General features: G+C 41.1%; 2 protein-coding genes across 2 annotated transcripts; one reads left to right on the top strand and one right to left on the bottom strand.

Annotated features, from left to right (window-relative positions):
• The first annotated feature begins 6 nt into the window (after positions 1-6).
• ripk3 (receptor-interacting serine-threonine kinase 3) lies at positions 7-16,117 on the top strand. The gene is made up of 14 exons (XM_008279692.1): positions 7-39; positions 3,001-3,165; positions 4,971-5,131; positions 5,201-5,369; positions 6,263-6,418; positions 8,835-8,983; positions 9,405-9,454; positions 10,520-10,681; positions 10,818-10,900; positions 11,031-11,091; positions 11,248-11,300; positions 13,008-13,056; positions 13,152-13,330; positions 14,544-16,117. Exons 3-14 carry the CDS (start codon positions 4,977-4,979, stop codon positions 14,664-14,666), a joined length of 1,389 nt encoding a protein of 462 aa, XP_008277914.1. The 5' UTR covers positions 7-39; positions 3,001-3,165; positions 4,971-4,976; the 3' UTR covers positions 14,667-16,117.
• A 3,078-nt stretch (positions 16,118-19,195) lies between these two features.
• On the bottom strand, positions 19,196-23,847 carry LOC103355776 (cerebellin-1). Its single transcript, XM_008279691.1, has 3 exons — positions 23,542-23,847; positions 20,861-20,980; positions 19,196-19,739 (listed from the first exon to the last, which is right to left on the bottom strand). The coding sequence occupies exons 1-3, from the start codon at positions 23,845-23,847 to the stop codon at positions 19,542-19,544; spliced, it is 624 nt and encodes a 207-aa protein (XP_008277913.1). The 3' UTR covers positions 19,196-19,541.
• Between the last annotated feature and the right edge of the window lie 428 nt (positions 23,848-24,275).

Genomic DNA, 24,275 nt, shown 5'->3' with positions numbered 1-24,275 from the left:
GCTCAACGCCAGGCTTCACACAAGAAAACTGGGGCTGTTGTAAGTTAATATTCCTCTTTCACTTCTTCTTAGCGTGACTTTAAAAGCTAAGCACCCTTCTGTGTGTGAAAAACGTCCTGAAGCAGGAGTTTGCTGCTTCAGAGACGAATGAAACGTTTCCTCCCACACCGCATCCTGTCTGTCAGCACATCCAACCACCGACAAGCCTCCAGGAGTCTTCTGTGCAGCTCATGAGGCTCCACTGTTGCTCAGAAACCAGTAAAAAGCACATCAATGAGTATAATATATTCATCAATCTGCAGCTGAAAACAATCCCCAATAAATTCTGATTATTCCTGTTTTAGTTCATTATGATATATAGTGGTGACCAGAAACATGGGGATTGTAACCAGAGAAACACTGTGACAGGGAGATTTGTTGTTTTACAGAGCTTTTATTTTTTGTCTATTTTTGTTTATTTTTATGGAAAAAATTCTAAAATTTCTAAAAATGAAAATAAAAACCTGTAACTGTATACAATTATATAATTTCCATTTTTTTAAAAAAAGAAGAGAAAATTAAATCATTTTGACATTAAAATACATTATTTCACAGATTTCCCTTTTTATCTAATATATGAAACTGTTAGATTCAAGTTTGATATCTTAAATGTCGTTTTTTAATTGCATAAAATTTGTGACAACAACAAAAGAAGATGTAGCTCCTCAGTAATGTCACATACATTGTCACAGTCTACTATTACAACTACAATTTGTATTTTTAGTGTAGAAAGTCACTATATTTTTATGAAAATTATTGTTGTATTGTAATAATCGTTACTAATTACATTATTAATTATTTATATTTTAATATTTTTAATATTTTAGTGCTTGTATTTTTACATTATATCATTATTAATAACAATAATAAATGTAACAATTATAGTAAGAACAAAACTTATCTATCTATCTATCTGTCTGTCTGTCTGTCTGTCTGTCTGTCTGTCTATCTATCTATCTATCTGTCTATCTAACAGCTGGAGGATGAGGCGTGAGCTGCAGAGCTCACGTCTTCAACCACAACAATTCCTGATTCATTCTTTCATCTCGTGTCCAGTGTTGTTCCACTTGTTAAATAGGTGGAGTTTCCCTTTAACATGAGCCGTGATGTCAGCCATCACGCCCTCGTGGGTTTCAGTCCTACTATGTCAACATGTTTTGCAATCTTAATGAAGAAGAAAGAGGAGCGCCAGTGATGAGCCAGTGAGAGCAACTCAGCAGATTTACTCAAAACATGGGATTGAAGTCAAACTATTTCCCCCATAAACTTTGATTTCAATAAATGATTCAATATCTCCATAAAAATCAAAGATTAGAGAAAAAGTAAAACAGATTTGTGCATCAGAACTTGATTTAAATTGCTGCTGACACATTAATATCTCACTATGAATAATATAAAAATGGCAGATATGATAATATATCAGAGGAAATGGACCAAACCAGCACCGGTACTGTTCATTTGTCTCTTTGTTTTGTGGTTTTTGAATGTTTTACCCACATTTTGTTTCCAATACTTTCACCTAAGTAAGATTTTTAGTTCGCTGTGTGTGTGTGTGTTCTGCCCACTATGCTGATCCAGTCTGTGGCTGGACTTTTATGCTGCAATACGATCCTTCCCCAGGTTTCCTAAATATCTGCGATAAATTATTCTGCTAACTCTGATGCTCGGTGAGGCCGAACAGAAAGAAAAAAAAAAGAGAAGCAAAAAGTGGTGAAATAGAGTAAAACATGGGAACAGATATAAAACACAAAATTCAGAATATGAATAAATCCAAAACACCAGCTCATGTGAGTAAAACATAAAAAGCACCAGAAATAGCAGATTAAAGACAATGAGAGACACACAGGATGAGAGCCAAAGAAATCAAATAACAAAAAAAAATCGAGTGAAACTATGAAAACATGTCAGAAATAAACAAAAAAGAGAGAACCTCACATCAAAACAAGGCTGCACATGTAGGTTTTAAGAGGTGATTCTTTAAAGAGGACGCTGAGTCTTAAAGGTCAAGACATAAAAAGACAATAAACACAAAATAGTTCCTCACAATTGTTACTGAAACACACAATTTAGATGTGAAATACACTCCATGTCTCTATATTTTAGTTTTTATTTCTACTTTGGTGACGCTCATCATGAATCAAATCATCACACACATGAAGACGTGAGCTCATCCTGGCTCACATGTTGTTTTACTTCCAGCTTCTCATCTTAATATTGATCTTATTTATGCTTTTAGGTGATATAAACGTTGGGTTGTGGCTAAATTCTCTGTGTTATTTTAGTTGTCTGACTTTATTTGTCCCATTTAACGTTGCTTCAACCATAAAGAACCCTTTGTATTTGTGTATTAGTGGTTATTAATGATAATAATCTAATAATATCAATATTCAGGGCCTGTAAAGGTGTTTGTGTGCTTCCTGTGATTTTGTCTAAACTTCCCATTTCCTGTAATTCATCCGACATGCTGATCTGAGCGCCCCCTGTTGGCCACACTACTGGAGGCCTTTCTTTATTTTACACACAGGCTTTGCAGTAAGGACATAATTGTGAATATAAAACAGTTTTTAAAAAGCACCTGATTGGGTTTTGCGGTGCCGCAGTGGTTTAAAATGAAAGTCACTTTCTCTGGTGTGAATCCAACTTTCTCTTCCCCCAAATATTAAAGTCTTTACTGTCAGATAAAGACACAACGAGTCATCTCAAAATGAATGAATCACAGTAAAACAACATTTTTATGTAAAGTCATTTCTTTTCACACCAAAGATGTTTCATAACTGGACATATTGAGTCCCTTAAATGGCTCAATTTAACAAAATCAAACAAATCTTGAATCTTGTCACCATTTAATAGAAACAATCCACCTGAATAAACAGCTTTTGTATCACACAACAAAGAAAAGTATTAAGCTGATTAAAAAAAAACAAAAAAAACAATAATCTGCTTTGTTTTTTTGCTGAGCAGCCCAAAGCAGAAGTGGATTTGTGGGACGGATCTGAGCTGCAGGGTTTCACTTCTGCTTTCACTCAGAGCTGCTGTAGAAAGTCTGCGAAGGAGGAGGAAGGATTTGCATTCTTGAAGCTCTGTCGGTTTGGTTGGACGATGAGGCAGACGAGCAGATCGCTCAGGGTGAGTAGGTCCAAGACTCACCACCTTGATGCTCTCACTGGTGTCTCTGTGGGAGTGAGCCGGCCGTGAACTTTGCTGTGTTTGTGAATGATCTCTTTGAATCGCGCTCTGACAGCGTGTTGCTCTCTGTGTTCGACTGAAGTAGGATTAGAAGTTACTCTCTTAGTCTTCAGACGCTGAGGATAATAGAAGGTATATGAATACAACACATCAGCAACAGGAAAACAACAACACGGTGAGCTTCTCAGAGTTAGTGATCACATCAGGGCTGCTGTGTTTTTGCATTTTACGGGTGTTTCTTTTATTTCGTCTCCTGTCTGGACTTTGCTTGGCGTGCTTAGGACACTGAGCAACACACACTGTGGTTTCCTGTTGTGCATGTCGGTGAGCGAGTTGGTGCCACTTTGTGAGTTCGACCTTTTGTGCTCAACCACAGCACATCCTACAAGCTGCCTGATTTCTGTGTGTTTCCTCACACAGGCTGGTCAGATAACACGATGTGCGACACATTTAAGAGGGAGATGAGCTGAAGAAAAGGATTTATGAGGCTGTTGCTAAATGGAAAAGGGAATTACACTCCTGCTACTGTGAACATGTGGCCCGTATGGTGTGTGTTTATATGCTGGACGACAGATTAGGAGCGTTTTCATTTTATAGACGCAATGAACTTAAGACAAAATTCAATCATTCAATTCAAACATAAGGAATGAATCCGTCTGCTGGCAGAGTGAGGCTTTATGTACTTTCTGTATTCTTCCAACTCAAACAGGCTGAAATACTCCAACATTCAGTACTTTTACAGTTTTCGAGTAGATTTGTAGGCGAGCTGGTGTGCTCCAGCTGCAGCGAACAGAAAGAAAGATGGGGGCTTCGTAGGATCATTTGTGAGCCACTTGAAGGCAAGAAGGGGTTAATTTCAATGAAGCGCTGAGTTTTTATGGGTTTAATCAATGACAGGATTTGACTGCTTTTCTTCCGGGTACAGCCACACGAATCCTTTCAAATGGAATCCAGACGGACGTTTTAGCGTTTTATAAATAACCTCCTTCCATCGTCTGACAACACTTCAGTTGAGACGCAGGAATCGTCACTAATCGCTCAAACAGGTTTCCTCTTTTGCATGTCGGCAGCAGTTGCCTGACAACACGGAGGATTTAACAGGCCAACAGCTACATGGACAACAAGGGCTGTGATTTGTTGTTCATGCTGGATTATTGTTGGCTGATGTTCTAACCCTGAAGCCTCCTGCCCCTCCAAGCTAAAATATTACCCTGGAAACTTAACTGGGGTCGGCCTACTCATCCAAAGCCTGCTGGTCAGAGGTCAGAGGTGCCGTGGTGGTGTGGACACTAGATGTCAGCGTCACAAACATGATGCATTTTAAAACTAAAACGTTCTGACAGTTGTTCACTGCTTCTTTCTGCTGTCTGTTGACTAAAAGCAGTCACTTTATTACATGTTTACTCACTAAAGTATCAGAGTTAGTGAAATACACGTGTAATATGTAAACAGGTCTGTAAACCTCCACTATCTCAAACCCTAACACCAGGAGTTTGGCTCCAGAGGTCGTCTTAAATATGAGTCAGGCTCGTGGACATGCGTTGATGCAGCATTGAAACGGTTAAACCTTGGATGACTGTTGAGTTTTAATTAGACTGACAGAGGAGCCCTGAGGGGAAAACAGGTTCTCTCACGTCCAGTGTAGTGATCTGTTGATCTCGAAGCTGCCTCTCTGAGCAAACAGCCTGATTAAATAAAGTATATTCTTCTAGCAGTAGTTTATTTGCACCTTCTTCTTCTTCCAGTGAACCATGGCGCTGACCGACTGTGCTGCTTCGGTGATCGAAGAATCCTCCCTCGTGGGCTGGGAATGGATTGCTGGTGGTGGTTTTGGACAAGTCTACAAAGCCAGGCATCGTCACTGGCTCGATGATGTGGCCATTAAACTGCTTAACTGCGACGGCGGGTAAGTTTTTGCACAGAGCTTCTGTTAGCTGCTCCTGAGAGAAGTGACTGACTGAACCGACACACACAGGAGCAGCTCGGGTTTGCTGCGTGAGGTCGAGATGATGCGTCAGGGAAGAAGCCCGCACGTTATTCACGTCCACGGCGTCTTCAAAGGTCGACCGGACGTGCCTGGATCTACGGTACAGCTGGGGCTGGTCATGGAGTTCATGGACAGCGGATCACTGAAATCACTGCAGGTAAAAACATGGTCTCAGTGAAATGTCTCAACAACCCTTAGATGGGTTTTACTTCCCTGTTCCCAAAAGGCTGAAGTTTAGTGACTTGATGAGTCATAACGCTGATGTTGGTTTATTTTAGGGACATATAACCACATTTACTGGATAGACTTGCATGACATTTAAAAGGTAAAACAGGTGGTTTTCTGTAGTTTTGTCTGTTTCATGAGACACCTTTAGATCATCACAATAAATCGGTTTCATGGTGCGTTTAAGAACAGCCACTAAAATCAGCCATCCATCCATCCATCCATTATCTATACACCGCTTAATCCTCACTAGGGTCATGGGGGGCTGGAGTCTATCCCAGCCGACTCAGGGTGAAGGCAGGTTCACCTGGACAGGTAACCAGTCTATCACAGGGCTACACTTAGAGACAGACAACCAAGCACACTCACATTCACACCTACGGACAATTTACAATCACCAATTAACCTCAACATGTTTTTGGACCTTGTGGGAGGAAGCCGGAGAACCCGGAGAGAACCCACGCTGCACGGGGAGAACATGCAAACTCCACACAGAAAGATTCCTGGTGCCCCCACCAGGACGCGAACCGGCGACCTTCTTGCTGCGAGGCAACAGTGCTAACCACTGAGCCACCTTGCAACCAGTGTCTCGTAGTCATTGTTATGTCGTCATGAAAAGACACTTACTGATATAAAACACGTGCTTTACATCAAACACAAAAGACACTATGAGAGGAAACACCAGGCTCAATTAAGTGGGTAAAATAAAATAAAAAAAGATCATAACGAGCTAAATATAAATAATAGAAGGCCAGAAGGGACAGTGTAAAGAGAGCATGAAGTCTGTGTGTAGGTCTGTAAAGCCATGTCGCCGTCCCCCCACAGGACACCTTACGGGGACCCCCTCCCTGGCCGCTGGCCTTCAGACTGGTTCACCAGGTGGCTCTGGGCATCAACTTCCTCCACAGTCTCTCGCCTGCTCTGCTCCACCTGGACCTGAAGCCCAGCAACGTGCTGCTGGACTCCTCTCTGAGAGCCAAGGTGAGCTCCAGGCCTTCAAAGAGAGCGTCTCACATTTAAAACTGAACTATGCATTAAATGGATGCAGCAGAAGCAGAGATTTTGTCTCTTTCCTTCCCTGTAAAAAACCCTGGAGCTAGTATTACGGACAATGCAGCTTCATCAGCAGCAGCCTCAGACAGAGAGATGCCTACAGATGTCTGATCACATCCACACCTGCACATTGTTTTCATTTCATTTCAGCAGATTTAAGGTCGGATGTTAAGAGGAGGTCAGGTCTCATTCTGCTGGACGCTCCAGAAAACAACAACCCAGCAGTCTGCATCAGTCTCGCTGGGTTGTGTATGAAGCTTCGTTAGCAGGATCAGCCTTTTCTTATCCAACCAAATGTACTTTTAGTTACCAGTTTCATCCATCTGATGTTGTCCAGGATAAAGATAAAGGAAGGGCCTTGAACTAAAGGTTATTAAGTTATTAATCCAGTTTCATTCAGTTACCTCAACAAATGCAGAAATGTACGTTTAAATTACACAATATTAGGTTGATGCTGGTGTGGATGGATATGAAAAGCTGTTGTTTTTTTAAATTGGATTTTTAAATATCAGAAACCAGGTGACGGCTCACCTGCTCATCAGGTAGATCTGCTGCACCTGTGAAGCAGAGCTCAGCTGTTGGTCATCAGCCTGGCTGGGAGACTATATAAAGAGGGTTTTGAGTCTCAGCTCAGTTTGGGGGAATCTGGCTCAGAAGGTTCAGCAGGTTTTTTTGTTCTGTTTTTGTTTTAAATATATATAAACCACCCCTTGCAAAACTAGTGACTCCCACATATGCTGCTGTGTGGATCATGGTCTTTAGTGGTTCTATCCTTTTGATTCAGTGGGTGGTAGTTGAGACAAATCTCTCTGTGGCCTTTTAGAAAACCAAGACCCATGTTTAGCCTTATCCTCATTTTCAGGGTGAAGTTTTGTTAGTTTGTTAGATCTTGTGTGGTGGTCTGGGGGGAGGAAGCATTAACACAAGGTCTATCTAAATCACTGAATTGTATATACATATGTATATATATATATGTATGTGTGTGTGTATGTCACAGTCCAAATTAAAATCCAGATCCAAATCTGCTTGGGCAGAACTAAAATTTTGATTTTGCCTCGACCAAATTAAAATCCTCCTTATATTATGAGATCGTAATCCTGCCTGGGCAAATTTGAAATCTATAGTCTCCACCCATCACCATGTGTGTGAACCTCACACTGTTTAATACTGCAACTATCAAAGGGTCACAACAACAGTTAATTTAAATGCATATGAAGAGGTGTGAATCATCTTTTGTCATGTTAACAGTCACACAAGACTGGTACAAATACTACATACTGTATGTGTGTATATATATATATATATGAATGATTTTAATTTGGTTTAGGTGAACTCAATCTTATAATTCTGATTTAATTCAGATTTTTAGTTTGGTGTGGTCAAAATTTAAACCTGCCTGGGCAGGCTTACAATCTATGCAGCAGACTTTCCAGTTTTCTTCATATCTATAAAGAGTTTCACAAACGCCTTGTTCAGACCATTCAGAGCCACATTTACACAACCAGACTTTATCCAATATTCAAACACATCTTCTCACATCTGGAGGTTTGGAGCTCTGCTTTAATTAAAAATAAGGTTCGTATCATAAATGTGGGCCACAAAATTATTTGAAATCTATAAGCTACAAACACTCTGCAGTCTTGTAATTCAAGTATCTTGTAAAACCCCTTTTTATTTGCAGTACAACCAACCACACACTGTACATTTCAGCCCAGCTAGTCATAATTAATTCTTATATATTTTATTTATTCAGTTTGCATCTTGAATATATGCCAGTTAAATGTTAAAACAGTTTTTATGTTGACATATAGGCTTTTATTTAGTGTCCTATATATAGAAGCCATTATTAAGCCATTATAATGATTTTGTGATTGTTCCTTTAAAGTCGTCCCACAACAGTTGCTCCAGAAAGAAATTGAGCAATTAGTAAAATTTTTCTGTAACCACAGCATCTCCATAAAACATCTAAAAAAAATTCATTTACTCAGAATTTGGTTGCGTGATTCAGTTTCATTTCAGTATTTTGTGGCTTTTTATTCCACAAGCAGCTCAAGTTCTCTGGAAACTCGTGTGCTGAGAGTAAATGTTTTCACCTTTTGATGAACTGTACATCTGAACGCTCAAGACATTCTGAGATTGCACTGAAGTTATATTATACTGAGCTTATTACTTGGCTTTTGTGCCCACATGTACCTGGTTAGAGGCTTGACTAGTTTGAACAACATACACATGAGATCAGACTAAAATAAGCTTCTTGTCCACACAGTAACCCATCGTGTGTCATCGCTGAACCCTCGGCCTCCTTCCCCTCATGCTAATTTACTTCATTCTCTGTTCTGTGTAGCTGAGCGACTTTGGCCTGGCCAGGTTTTACCACAGCATCACACGGGGCTCTAAGAAGAACAACGACGAGGAAGGAGGAACTTTAGGCTACATGCCACCGGAGGCCTTCGACCTCTCGTACAGACCCACACGGGCCTCTGACATCTACAGGTACACTGCATTTGCTTTACTCCTGAGTGAATACAGACAGGCTGCAGCTACTACGAGGTCGTTTTAGAGCAAAATTAACATCTGGATGTTTGTCACAAGGGTGAATTGGCAGCTGAGGATATAAATTAGGACACTAGACATTTATGTTGAACACAGATCCAGTCTGAGCAGGAAGTTAAATGACCTGTTGCAGGTAAGCTGAACGGGGAATATCCAGTAAAAGCATTTGCTGCAGAGAATTCAACTTCCAGGTAAAAGTGTGACTTCCTCATACGAGAAACCGCACGCGAACACTTCCCTCTGGAGTCACGTTTTCTGGCATCGCTCTTAATGGAGTGACGAGAAGGCAGATGAGAACAAAGTGTGCACCAAGCGACAGCACAGTTAATGATCCTGGCATGATGCTGTGTTTCTCTCTCAGCTACGGCATCCTGCTGTGGTCCATCATCACTGGGGAACAACCATATCCACGTAAGTATCTGTTTAAAGCTGCTCTCTCATCCTTTAAATACTCTGAACATCTTCTGTGTCACTCAGCAACACTGAACAAAGTAAAACTGACCCAGAACCTGCAGCCAAATATCTGAAAATGGAAAACAGACGACTGGATGGACAAAGTGTGAGCAGTAAAATAAATGTACTTTTATTTTATAGTTTAAATTGTAGCTACTTTTTATCATCTTTACTTTAGATTTCTAGATTTTTAATCAACTGAGGGTTACATAAAGTGAGTTTTCATAACTTCAGGCATTTTACCTTACGATGATGAGTTGAAGGGCTGCAAGGTGGATCAGTGGTTAGCACCTCGCAGCTAGAAGGTCGTCGGTTCACGTCCCGGTGAGGACACCTGGGATCTTTCTGCGTGGAGTCTCCATGTTCTCCCCGTGCAGCGTGGGTTCTCTCCGGGTTCTCCGGCTTCCTCCCACAGTCCAGAAACATGCTGAGGTTAATTGGTGATTCTAAATTGTCCGTAGGTGTGAATGTGAGTGTGCTTGGTTGTCTGTCTCTAAGTGTAGATGTAATGGATAGACTCCAGCTCCCTGTGACCCTAGTGAGGATAAAGTGTATAGATGATGGATGGATGGATGGATATCGCTCAACTCATCAAGTTCATGACCTGTATAAACAGTTTTTGTGTTCTTCTGGGGGGCAGTTCATCAAGCTGCATACAGAACCGACATATTGACAACACATGAAGTCTGGTTTCTGTGGTTGACCTTTTCCATTTCCACTCTGGTATTTTTGGCACTAAATGCTGCGCTGTGTTTATCAGGCAGCTCAGCACCGGCCTGGGAGTGATTAGACTTCACCAAAACTGTAGGGATGGTGTAAAACTAAAACTCCCTTTTAGAAGTTTGGGAAACTGCAGAGTTGAGTCAAAGTTCTCACAACCAGTCACTTGACGTATCGTCTTATATTCTGCATGATTTAATGCATTTCATCCTTCAATATAAACCTACTTGTTACTTGCATTAAAATCTTCAACAGGCAGCTCCTTAATGTTAACTCACCTTTTTTATCCCTCCCCTACGACAGATGCGTTGTCCGACATCGTGCGGCTTCGTGTCCCTCTGGGCGACCGGCCACTGCTGCAGGAGATCGAACATCAGTCTGCAGACTGTGCAGGGCTGACGGAGCTCATGGAGCTCATGAAGAAATGCTGGGAAGGAGATCCCTCCAATCGGCCCTCCTCGGGTGGTAAGAACACAACTTAATGTCACTTCAAAACACCACTGCTCCACTTGGAGAGGTGGTTGCATGTAGATACCTTGAATGGCACGTCTGGATGGTCAGAACATCCTGTACATCAACCTCATGGATTACAATTCTGCAGAGTGCACAACTGTGACAGAAAAGCTGTACGAGATGCACAAACGTTCGATCAACGACGCAGTCCATCAAGTGCAGAATCGACTGGTGAGGAACAAACCCCTTCACGTACATCAAGTCATGCTGAGATGCTGTAAAAATTTGACATGATGCAGCAAATCACTATTTTTACTCTTACTTTACGTCACGGCCTGAATTGCTCTCTTCCTCTTTCCAGGATCAGAAAAAAGAGGAAGAATTGTCGCGTCAGTTGGGGAGGGCTCATGTTACTCAACCAGGCATGTGTTGTTGTTGTTATATACTGTGTTTTATTGTGTTATATCTTTTTTCTTTTTTTTCTTTTTTTTTTTACACTTTTTCTCACCTGCAAACACATTTAAAGCTCACAAGCACAGCACCAGTTTTTACATTTCTTGTATTTCTTTTTCCTGCAGTGAGGGGTCAAGCTGTAATCCCTGACGTGCCGACAGGACGGGCGCCGGTTCAGGTGAAAATAAGAAAATTCTGTTGCAGCAACCTGCTGAGAGCAACATTAAAGGAAAATAAAAAATGACTTTACAGGGAACACCAAAACTCTGTCTTAACAGTTGATGAAATTGTTTGTGACAAACCAAGAAGAGCTTTAAGTGGCTGGTTTGGTCTGTGAGGCTTTTTTTTTGCCACAAACTGGTCGATGCTGCTGTGCTTTCTGCACCACGCTTTATATTGTATGTGTCACGTCCTGCTGCATCTTCACAGGAAGCAGAGCTAAACAAGGCCTCAATACAGTATGCAAAATCCAACGTTTGTAGAATGTAAATTTAAATATTCTAACCAAATTATTCATGTATTTCATTTTGGAATTAAACCACATAGATTCAGGCCTGTTTTTGTTTGAAGCTCGGCTACTCCAGAGAAGACAGACGGTCTGAAAGAGCAACCGCCACATCAAACTGTGTCGCTTTGTAATCAGTGTCAACAGTGCACATCTCCTTTGATAAGGTAGTGACTTGCCCATCAGATGGGAGCCTGCCTTGAAACACAGCCTGCTTTATCGTCTATTTTATTTTAAACTGGACCATCCATCCACCGCTTAGTCCTCACCAGGGTCACGGGGGGCTGGAGGCAACAGTGCTAACCACCGATCCACCGTGCAGCCCTAAGCTGGACCATAATTTACTAAATGACCATATTGTATTGAAGGAGACTTTTGTTTCTCTTCGCTAAATATGTTGCTTTGACCAGCAACTGCTTAGGTTCTGTTGGTCTGCACAGAACAGTGAGAAGCAACTTGAAGTTTTCTTGCCAGGAAACCAATGGATCCTCCACAAGGTACCAGCCAACAAATAGACCAACACACCGTAAAATAGCAAATGAATCTTTAATTTGATTCCTTCAAAACATTTCAGATGAACAGGCTGTTTACAACGATTGTTGACTAGTTTGTTTGGCTCACAAACAAAATGATTCCCAACCTTTTTTGGTTTTTGATCCCTTTACAGAAAATATAATGTCAGTTCTAACTGAAGCAGCGGATCCACACCGACCAGCTAAATCACTATTTCAGACACTGGTGCATCAGTACTAACAATCTCAAGTTCTAATTTTGTGGGTTTTTGTCACAGTACATTTTTCTCTGATTTTCTTGGAGTGGGATTTTTGAAGAACTTATAGTTATATCTTGTAGTATTTTCATATTGTTGGCCTCGTAAATGATCTTTTGACCATTTACAATCCCACAAAAGTAGATTAAGCCGTTCAAATGCATCATCAAATGTTCTCAACACTACGATGCTTCAGCTACGCTCACTTACATGACGTTTGTGTACTTTATGTATTCGCAGATTAACCTTATTCAAGATAAAACACCAGCTGGGTAACAAACAAGTTCATCTCTAGTGTGCCAAACTACTTTTCACTGTGCCTTCAGTGGAAAGGATGGAGCTTTTGTCATTACTTACCATGCTTTTATTGCTACAGCACCATGGTTAATATCACCATGGTTATATTAATCACAAGGACCAACTATTATATATATCAGCGAGAGCCCATTTGAACTCTCTACAAGTCAGAAAAACAACAGACCTGGTATAAGAGTATGAATAACTGTGTGATCCTCTTTGAGCTGTTGGTCTATAATCTCCTTTAGCTTAAACCAGAAGTGTCATGTCAGTTTATCTTCAACAACCACTGACTAGACTTCTTCTGGTTGCAGGAAAGAGCCGGCTTGATTACAAAACCAAGACAGAAAACGGAAGACAAAGGTAAGAAGGAGGCTGCTGCTGAAGGAAGTGGCCCAGAAACGCTCTTGGTTTCAGGTCGTACTTCTAAATCCTCTATCGTGGCTTCATGTTTTCAGGTAAATGTGATCCGCCTCCACCTCAACCTGCATGTGTGGCTGAAGTTGACAAGGGCCGTTCAGCAGACAGAGTGAAGTCGGCGTCCGTTGACCCCATTCATTTGGCACCACCGTCTCCTTCGAACGGCAGCTTGCCTCAAGGAAGAAGAAAACCAAAGCTAAACCAGTTCAGTTATGAGGTGGGTTTCATGTACTTGATGTAAGTAGCGGAGAGGGAAAGAAACCCGTCACACTGAGGGAGGAGGATATCTGGAGCTTTAATAACTCCAGATTGGGATTTCTAAAGACATTAAGGCAGGGGTCTCGAACTCCGGTGCTCGAGGGTCGCAATCCTGCATGTTTTAGATGTTTCCTTCTTCCAACACACCTGATTCAAATGATCAGGATCGTTATCCGGCTTCTGCAGAGCTTGATGATGAGCTGATCATTTGAATCAGGTGTGTTGGAAGAAGGAAACATCTAAAACTTGCAGGATTGCGGCCCTCGAGGACCGGAGTTCGAGACCCCTGCATTAAGGCTTCTTCAGGGATGACAAAACCAGAGATCAAGCTGAGATTTAACTCTATAAAGCAGCTAGAAGTCAGAACAAAACAAGGCTGAACCGCTGGGATGTGAGCTGATTGGAGAACTGTTGAAGCCCATTGAAATGTGGATTATGATTTAATAGAGAAAAAAACTAATTATATATTTTTAAGACCATACTGTCACAGAACGTCAAAGGCACTATTAAATGATAAGGATATATGCATCATATATATATTTTTAGTTGATTAAAATACAGAAAAACTCATTTTACACATTTTAAAGAACAAGTTATTTATTCTGGACTATTTTTTAAAAAATATTTTTTTGACGTCATTATATCCAGTATTGTAGATTAATAAAGCTTTTCTGATTTTATAATAGATATATTTAACAAAATGGGGAAAAATGTGGAAAACAGCAACTAGTTAAAAAAAATGTTTTATTTGTTAAAATTGTTGGCCTTTTTTTGTTGTTTTTGTGCTTGTTAGTCAAATAAAAGTTTTTTTTTTTTTTAAACTCTAATTTGCAGAAATACAGAGTTGTGATGTGGACATTATCTACAGCTTTGGTCTGTTGTTTTACAATAAATGAATGTTTTTATTCTGTGACTTTCTCCAGGTATTTGTAATTTAACAAAACAGTAAAAAATCTGTGCAATATGAGTAAACTGTTAAAAAATTTGGATTAAACAGGTTTTTGCAGCTTGTTATTTGACATTGGAGGCCAACAGTACTCTACGTCTCCACACATCACATCATGTTTGAAATACGGGACACATTTTCCAACAGCCTCTCCTCACACATTATTGAATTCTTGTTTTTATTTAGTTATATTCCTGCCGTTTTTTCCTCCTCCTCCTCTCTGCAGCGTCAGTCTTCCAGCCCTGCATCGGGTCTCCACATCCGCGTCAGCAACGTGATCGGATTTCAGAGCGGCAACAACAACACGATGTACATAGAGAGGAAGCGGCACCCCACAGCGCCTCAGTGAAGGACCTGGAAGGACGAGACCGGACCAGTTCTCATGGAGCTTTTTGAAATCAAGCTCTGCCATTTTCTTGAACATACTTTTCTTTCTATGAATTCTTGGCTGTGCTATTTCTCTTATTTTCTGGTCTTTTCTATTTTGCTTTACAATTCTGGGCAGGATTCAGATATAGTTTTAGTAGCATGAAAGCATTTAAAGGAATATTTAGCTGTTTTGTTTTTTTTTTTCAGACTTTTTTTTTTCTTCTTTGGATTGAAAATGTGACCCCAGTGAGTAACACCTCACACCTCCCTTCTGCCCTGTCAGCAATATCGACGTGAGCCAAGTCTGGTCATATGGTTTTGCTTTTCCACCAACTGTGGTCAAGTGGCAGAGCCAGCTCACTGTCAGGTGCCAAAAATGGCCTTAGCAGATTGACTATTAATCAGAACGGGTCAATATATACTTTGAAACCTGTTTGCTGATGTATTTGTTTGGTTTATTTTAACCTAAAATGAACACGTGAAGAGCGATTGAAGCTCAGTACGTCTTCCTAATAAGCCCTTTGGTGTGACATGGAGGTTAAAACAAATGTGAAAATAAGAAGAAGAAGCATTATTGTGATCCATCTGCCTTCATGTGCTCTGAAGTGTTTAAAATACGTTGTGTATATATGTTCTTAGAAAGTGCAGCATCTAGTTTCTTTTTGGTCACTTCATGGTTCTTCTGTGGTTCCACCGAGTGCAGAAAAGAAAGTGTTCATAGCCAAAAGAACGTCGTTAAAAACGCATTTGCTTTTTTAAATTATTATTGCACATTTTTAATAAATGGATTTAAAAAAAACAAAAACATTAAACTTGAGGTTGAATTTTAACACGGGTGTGCGTTAAACGTGTTGAATATTTCACACAGTTGAAGCCAAATGTAGCTTCAGTGAAGTGCTGCAACAATCATACGTGAAATGTCATTTTGTTTAGTGGTAACATAAAATGTTCTTACAGAATGAGTCTGGTGTTACTTTGCATTTCACCTGCTGGGGTACAGTGTGTTTGTCCATCTCTAGACCCTACACCAGTTGTCTTTTCCTGTCAGTCTTTTAAAACAAATCACAAATATGTTATTTACTTTTTGAGTCATTTCCAAAAACAGCTGGTCACTGTGGTTTTTATCAAACGTTACTCAAACAGGAATGAATTGTGTATTTATTTGGGACTATGTTCAGCTGTGGATGAACACAGATTTGGTGCTCTTTTATATGCAGTCAGGTTTCTGGCAGCAGGACAATGTAGAATACAAATGTCACACATTTATCCTTTAACTTTTAAATGGGAATCTGGTGAGAACTGGATAACTGTAATGATGAAAATTACAATTAACTATCATTCAAATACACCAATAAATGCTCTGTTTGTGCTCAGATGTTGGTGTTTTAGTTACCTTTTCATGTTTTGTAATAAATTCATTCTTAAAACCAACTTTTCACAGAGTTTAATTTGACTTTGCATCATTAACATGAGTATCAGAGCTGCAACAAATACACGAGTGAGGATTTTCATGCTTGTAAACCAAAGTCATACAATAATTCTCTGGTTTCTGGACCTTAAATGTGAGATCTTGCTGTTTTTGTCTGGTTTCTCCTGTTTCAAGAACATGACAGAGATGCAAGAAATAGTCATTTACTGGATTGTTCAACCATCAGAAAATGAATCTGCAACTATTTGAGGTGATTAATTAATACTTTAAGTAAGTTTGTTGTGCATTTGCACCGATGACAGTCGTGTTTGGAGGAATTCTGTTGTCAGGTTGTGTCCCTTTCTTATCAACAGGATATATCAGGAACACCTGGAGGGAGTTTCTGTTCATTCGACTCAGACGTTTACTTGGATTCAACAATGAACTGATTTCACACATTTCAAGAATCAAGAGTTTATCATGACATCAGTTCTGACAAATGTCTGGCAGGATAAAATGCATTTGAAGCTGTGGCGGGTGTGGGTCTCAGTTCAGGACCTGCTGGTTTGTTTTGTTCCTCTCACCTCATTCAGGTGGTTGGACTCACCTGGTGGAGAAGCTGCAGCCTGGTAACCAGTTCACCTGATTGCACCGAGTTGGCGTCTTTTTGTGACTGCTTCAGTGGAGCTGAGCAAAAGTACTTCTCAAAGGAGAGACTCGATTTGGTTTTCTTTATAAAACATCTCATTTCAAGACCTTCATAAAGAATTAAAGTCCAGAATGAGTCCCTTATCTTTAAGCAAACAAACACACATCAGGGTTTGGAGACACAAACCCTCAGCTTCCTTCATTAAATTGGTTGTATTCAGGTTCAAAGAAAACATTGTTTTCCCTTTAAATCATACACAAGATTCACTTCTGAGTTATTTTAGAGCCTGTTTTAGGAGTTTTATTTTAGTGTTCAGTCATCTAACGTGAGCAGAAACCTTCCTTGTTGTGTCTGTCGATGAACTTAAAGTGTCTGTAGGTGGCGCTCCTGCTTTTCTCTGTAGTGATGGTGTCTGTCACTGACATCGAGTCACATCATCATGTGTGATGCATCACTTTTTAAAAAGTTTTTCTCACAACAAGAAATACCTTTTAAAGACTAATTAACCAACTGCACAGACTGAGTGATCAGTATTTGATATTTATAGCTGCAAAAGTCGACATGAACAATAATTCATGTGGAAAAACTTCACTCGCAATAAGTTCAGCTCACTTCCACTGACGTTAAAACACTTTCACACGAGTGCTTTTGATATTTTCTGTGAAGGTTTTGACTTTGAAAAGCCAAATCTGTTACACGGCGTCTGTGTGGCTTTTGGAACCAAACTCTTAACATTGTTTTGTACTCCAGACACGACTCACTAAAGTGCTAACACAGGCCTCTGCTGTGCACCGGGACGCTGACACTAATCGCTTGTGACGGTCCAGTGTGAACTCAGCAGGCTCCTGGCACCGGTTCCATCCTCTGCTGCCAATCCTCCATCTGCCACCGGATCCGCCGCCACGGTCACCATGCGTCAGCGTGGACGGCACACTCACACATGTTTAGGGTTTTTACAACAAAGCTGCCGTTTTGTTGATTGGAAGGCATTTTTATATGACTCTGCTAGAGCACTGCACGTGAGACAAGTAGCAGGAGTTGTGCATGGACACTTTGAGTTCAAATCTTCTGTTAGCCTCTTGAGGCAAACAGCAGGGGTGCCAACTATTTTCAGGCCCACCTTCTGTCTGCGTAGAGTGATTGATGAACATATTTAAAGTGTTGTAGAGGTGGTTTGGAGGCCACAATAGCATCAGAGTTTAACTCAGGACATGTGGTGAGCATTTGCATTTTAAAGGAAGCTAAATGTGCAGCATTGTGCGAAAAAATACGTATGAATATAAGGATAGATAACAAGCTAGTACGAGATTTGCTTTGAGACTATTTGTCGTTCACAGTTTTGCAAATGGACACTGTTCAAAAACCACACGTGAGTAAAGTGTGGTGATTACAGCTTTCCAGTACTTTCAAATCTGATTTTAATCAATGTACAGTCGTGACTCGATAATCCGACCCTGAACAATCCTAAACCTGCTATCTGACAGGTTTTTAGGAAAAACAAACAGAACCCATAAAAACAGCCTTAACATAGCGACAGCCTTGGATTCTGACTCTGACATGACATTTTTTGTCCCCAATCAGGATAACGGCGTATCATCTGACTGAACAATCCCACAGATTGGCTACGTTCACACTACAGGACTTGATGCTCAATTAGGATTTTTTGTGAAATACGATTTTTTTGTGAGTTCGTTCACATTTCCAAATAAATACGACTTGTATGTGATCTGCTGTGTGAACTTCATACGACCCAAAAGTGTCCCACATGTGCAGAAGAGGACACGACGACGTCACACGCAGCGAGCGTGCTCAGTGTTTACAGAAGTAAACATGGATGGTGGAAACAGAAGTGTGACCACTAACTTAACTGGCATCAGCAGCCAAGTACTGCCTGTGCGTTCCGACCACTTCCACCCCGTCGGAGCGCTGCCCCGGGGTGGAAGTGTCCCCCCGTCCATGCCAAATATTCAGAAATTCATCATTACTTGGGCCTGAATATCCAGAGAGCAGAAAGTGCCATTCGGTCCAGCCCTGCTCTAGTTACTATAACAACTATAAATAATGTATATTAACAACTAATGAGCCTTCCAGCATCAAGCCCTCCTCGTATCTCGACCTCCGTCTTGACAATCCGACAGCCTTGCTATCCGACATAAAAGAAGGTTTTACATTTAGTGTCGGATTATCGAGTCACGACTGTACGCTCTTTCTCTGAGTCATAATTCAATCACATACAAACACATAGAAAAAATAAACACACTTTAGATTTTGTCACTTCCCAGAAATGATCTTCATCATGAATAAACATTCAAAAACCTGCTTCAGGATCACTGCCCTGAAAGAAACTCGGCTAAAAAATGATCTGTATTCCTTTAGCACATGCGTGACACACTGCAAAGACAGATAAAGACAGATACGTAGGTGCGGACGTTAGACACGATCATTTTCTTTATTGCCACAAACATTTGCTCCTTTGTGTTTCATGCATTAAAGGAAAACCACAAACCTTTGATAAGCCCGGTGTAAGCAAGCACAGACAACACATTACCATCTACGTGTCAGACAAAAGACAATAAGCCATAATAGTGCAATGGAAATTACATTCAGGAGTATTTGGTGCAAAGTGAGTTCACCCAATTCATCTGATGCACATTAGGACGCAGCATCAGCATTTACCCGTGAATGCCTCCTCCTTTATGTCAAGGGCTTCAAAGCAACAAAACTATCTTTATTTCCCACCCTGCCCACTCCTCCGTAGCAGTGACCATGACAGGAACACCATCCTGAATCAACCGAGCCTACAAGGGGAACACCAGAAACCCAGAGAAGGTGGAGTACTTCCACCCTCCCATCAGGTTCCCTCTCTCCAGTTTGAGGTAAGCCTTGTCCCCTCGCTCCATCATCACCAGCCCGGCGTTGGTGGCAGCTTCCCTGGTCACGTCCTGGTCGCCTGCGAAGGCCGAGATCACAGGCCAGCCGTTGAGAACCAAACTCACCTTGGGAAAGACGAGATAGAGCAGAGGGGAAAGGTGAACCAGGAAAGGAAAGGTTAGAAAAGCTTTTACAGACACATACATGTCTGCGCTGTAAACCCCAAGTGCTTCTTTGGTTAGCTTAGTTTATCACAAAGGCTGGAAACAGGGGGAAACCGCAGGCTGTATATAGGATGGATGTAGTCTCCTGATATCAAGCTTGCATTCTTTCTAACGGCCAGTAGGGGGCAACTGCTCTGGTTGGAAAAAAAAGTCAAACTGCATAGAACTTCTCACTTGATTTGCTACCTCAGTTAACATTTTGCTAATACGTTTATGGTTTCATTTGCTATTTTCAAGGCTTCTCCAACACATAGTAATGTGAATTTTGTGGATTATGGGACCATTTATAGTAAAATAGGCGATAAAGCAGGGGTATACTGTATGCATTTAAAAAGCTGTGAGCTTGATGTGGGGTGTTTTTGTGTTTGGTCGCATACAAATGTGCTTAATTTCACTAAAAGACACACGAAGACGTAACTTTTTTTGTCAAGTATATAAGTTTAGTTTGAAGTCTTCTCGTTGCTAATGAAAATCAACATCACAGTGAATGCATCTTGCTAACCGAGCTCGCTAGCTAACATCAGCTAATAAAGCAGCATTTAACACCCAGGCTGCTGTGAGTGTCACGAAGTCCATATTAATGGATATATCACTCCTTTAGTTAGTCGTGCCTTATTTTTTGTTAAGGATTGGAACTGCGGTTCTCATGGTACAATATCTGAATACTGCAATACTTCCATTGTACCGCCTTTTTTAAAAAAATTTTTTTATGAAACGTGACTGCTTGTATTTGACGTTCTTGTCAATAATACATCCAAGGATGTGAAGATATTGGGATTAAAACCATAAACTTTTTCAATTTGATGCAGTGTATTTTCTTTTCAGTGGTTTCTAAACAGATTTATATGCATTGACTAAATATAGAGCAGTTAAAGCTCGCTGGTCCCCATGCGTACAGGCTCCATGCTTGGCAATACTGATCGCCAACATACGAACTGGAAAGCAGTAATAATCCTCCGATCTAACGCTCCTCCAGAAAGCAAAAAGCTGTACCTCCTATTCTTTTAAGCTGCCGTTCTTACTTGTATTGTCTGTCGGTTGTAAACTTTGACGACATGAAAGCTGAAGCTGTACACTCCTTTTCTGGGAGCCACAAAGATGCTCCTCGCTGGATCGAAGTGGCTGCCAACGTTCACTAAGATCTGAGAAGAAAATGAGATGAGGAGAAAGAAGAAGAAATTCAACGAGGCTCTGAGTCCAACAGCTAGAAACTGGAGAATCTGACCAAAACATCATGAATCCTTGGAGCTTTATTGACACTTGTTGAGCCACAGCTGTGTTCATTTCTTATCATCACACCCAAGTTTTTGTATGTTTTGTCAAAACTGTTCGATGTGCTCACCCTCAGTGGAGAAAGACAAACAAGAAGGGAGGAAGGGAGGGAACAAGTCAGACGTGATAAACTACCAGTAACACAAAGTTGCAAGACGGTACCTTTGCTATGCAACATGTTCACTCAGTATCACATGCAGCACAGTTTGTGACTTGGTTGACAACAGTTTTCAGTGTGTGACGTCTCTAAATCAGATGCTGATAAAATCTCAGAACACAATAGTGTTGGCTGTGAAAAAACAACGCAGATTCTGATGGCAGAGTGTGATCAGTGGCTGGAGATAACAGCGGAGGGAAATCTGGTTTTGTAGAAGCTGTGTCTCCCGCTGTGGTCCACTCCAAATGTACTTCTATACAGACATTCATGGCCCTTTGGAGGATCAACTCTGTGGACTTCAATAACCTTCTGACCTTTTAATGTAGCATCTGCTTGGTACAGAATTTGGTGCACACATTAACAGGGCATGGAGTATGAATCAGCTGGTGTTTCCTTCGCTGCTGACATTTATGTCCCCGTCCAGCTCCGTCTCACAAAAAAGGACATTCCTACGCAACGAAACTGCATTCTCAGTTTTTTATATGTATTTTCTGCTGAATGACTCAATGGAATACATTTAAATAGAGGAGCAGCTTCAAACATGTTGTGAAAAGGTTGTATTTTTACTCAATCCACATAGAAATTAAACTCATGTCTCAGAATAAAGGCCTCATATAGAGTCTCAGTCAACTTGATTAAAATACTCTTGCCTTCCTTCCCATTTTCTACCATCTTAAGTGGACTTTGTGGCTCAAACTGGAAGCCTTTCCTACAACGTCACAGTCACAACTACATCGTGAATGCAGTTTAGTTGTATGGATTGATATGAAGAACTGTTAACAAAAAGCTCAGCAGGTGACGGCTCACCTGCTCATCAGGTAGATCTGCTGCACCTGTGAAGTAGAGCTCAGCTGTTGGTCATCAGCCTGGCTGGGAGACTATATAAAGAGGGTTTTGAGGCTCAGCTCAGTTTGGGGGAATCAGAAGGTTCAGCACCATCAGCTGGCCTTCTTGGGGGAGTTTGAGTGTCTGAATGTGTGAATTAAGTTTTTGTTTTTTTCAAACCGCCCCTTGCAAAACTCTCACATAAGTTGTGTTGTGGGTCATAATGTTTACGTCTATCCTTTGATCGGTTCAGTTGGCGGTAGTTGGGACAAATCCCTCTTGCACCTTGCAGAAAACCTTTTTTTTTTACCCTTCGTTATCCCCATTGTGAGGGTGTAGTTCTCACTTTCCCTATTTAGGACCTTAGAGATCTCATGTGGTGTTCTGGTTCAAGGTGATCGGTTCAAGATTAAAAGTGAAATAAAATAAAAGAACCTCTTAAATGCAAATATAAAAAACCTGTTTAAAGCATGATACAAGGAGACAATAAATAAGTAAAGCAGGTCGGGCTTCCGTTAAGTAGAAATAAATAATAAGATAGACCCAGAAGTAAAGTGCACTAAGACTTGTTTAAAAGGGAAACAGCAGCAGGAATAAAGTTGAGGGGATGAAGTGTAACAGAACCAATAAATGACCCGACTGTTTTGGTAAAATACCTGCTAATCTATTGACTTTATTGTGTTTATTGCTAATTACTCAATCTGGAGGTGCTAAATAAGTTAAACATTACACCTGCTGAACATCAACACGTGACAGATGCACAGTGATGCGCTGCCGTTGCACAGCCTCACGTAGTCTGGTTATATAAACCTTTATGGCTGCAGAAGCACACAGCAAAGACAATAGGTGCATTGTCCTGCTTTTGTGTTTGCTACTTACGCAAGTACGGCCCTGTTGTTTTAACGCAACACTATGACTTCCACTTTCATGTTAGACAATGTGAATCTGTAAGTATCCCAATGCATCTGTGCAAAAAGTCAAGGTATTTGAGAACTTGACTGACGTACATATGCACCTGATAGCAACCGTGGATCAAATCTTATCGCTCAGTGTCAGTGTTGGACCTAAACAATGCATGTGGGTCTGGATGGCAGAAGATTTGTGCAGACAGCTGGAAAACCGGACTGACTGGAGGCTGCTATAGCAGCAGATTTATGGCTGAGGTTATTGACTGAGAGGTTATGGGTGTAATGTTTTGGTTGGACTCTTATGAAAATGAAATTCTTTTCGCTGTTGTAGGAATGCTCATTCCTTTTGTTACGGTCTGTCAAAGCATCAAATAAAGCAAATGCTAATCCAAGCCAGTAGGAGGGGTGGAATGTAGATCCTTGCCAGATTTGCTCTGTGAAGGTAGGTATCAGTTTTGGAGAAATGAAACTAGTTGAGGATATGAAACGAAAGCAATAATGTATAGAAAAGATCGTAGATAGACACACTGCTGGAACCCACCTGGTCAAAGTAGATGGTCATGGTGCGGTTGCTCATCTCCGAGGGTTCATGGTTGGTGTTGCGGATGGCTGAAAAGGCCACTCGACCAGTTCCTGACCTCACTGACATGCCCAGAGCGTTACCCGATGGCTCTGCCGACGGCGTGGAGTCACAAACCACCAGACACTTTCCCTCCAACACGATCGGCTCCGTGTCATTCTGGCATCTGACCTCTGAGGGCCCCCAGAGGACGAGGAGCAGCAGTCCAACGAAAAACGCAGAGCGGGGGGCAAGACAGGGTGCAGGTTGAAGAGGTGGGCTGGACATAGTTCCAAATGAGGATGAACTCTCAAAGTGTCTGGGCTTTTTTGTTTTTACTCCAAAACGGCCAACAAGACTTGTGAGAACGTGTCGTCTTGGACTCAGTTTAGCAACAAGGTCATACTTTCACCTGGACACAAAACATCAACCAGGGGTTTCTCTCATCTCAGGGGACATTAAGTGACTCAGGTAATCCTCTGCTTACACTTCTGCCAACACTGGCTGGAGTTGGACTCTCGCTAATATTTGGCACCAAGATGGCGGCTTCCCATAACAGCAGAGAAGAAGTCCATATGTGGACCGTATGGGTATCGAGTTCCTCCTTAAGCGGGAACAGACATCAGCCAAGTGGGCGCTGACACAAACATGTAAACTGGTTTGGGGCCTTTCAGGGCTGCAGGCCTGTGAATCAACAGATCACATAACACACATTA

This window comes from Stegastes partitus, unplaced genomic scaffold, assembly GCF_000690725.1.
Source record: "Stegastes partitus isolate 25-593 unplaced genomic scaffold, Stegastes_partitus-1.0.2 Scaffold168, whole genome shotgun sequence".
NCBI lineage: Eukaryota > Metazoa > Chordata > Actinopteri > Pomacentridae > Stegastes > Stegastes partitus.
Note: the sequence above shows the minus strand (reverse complement) of the source record. Positions and strands in the feature narration are given on the sequence as shown.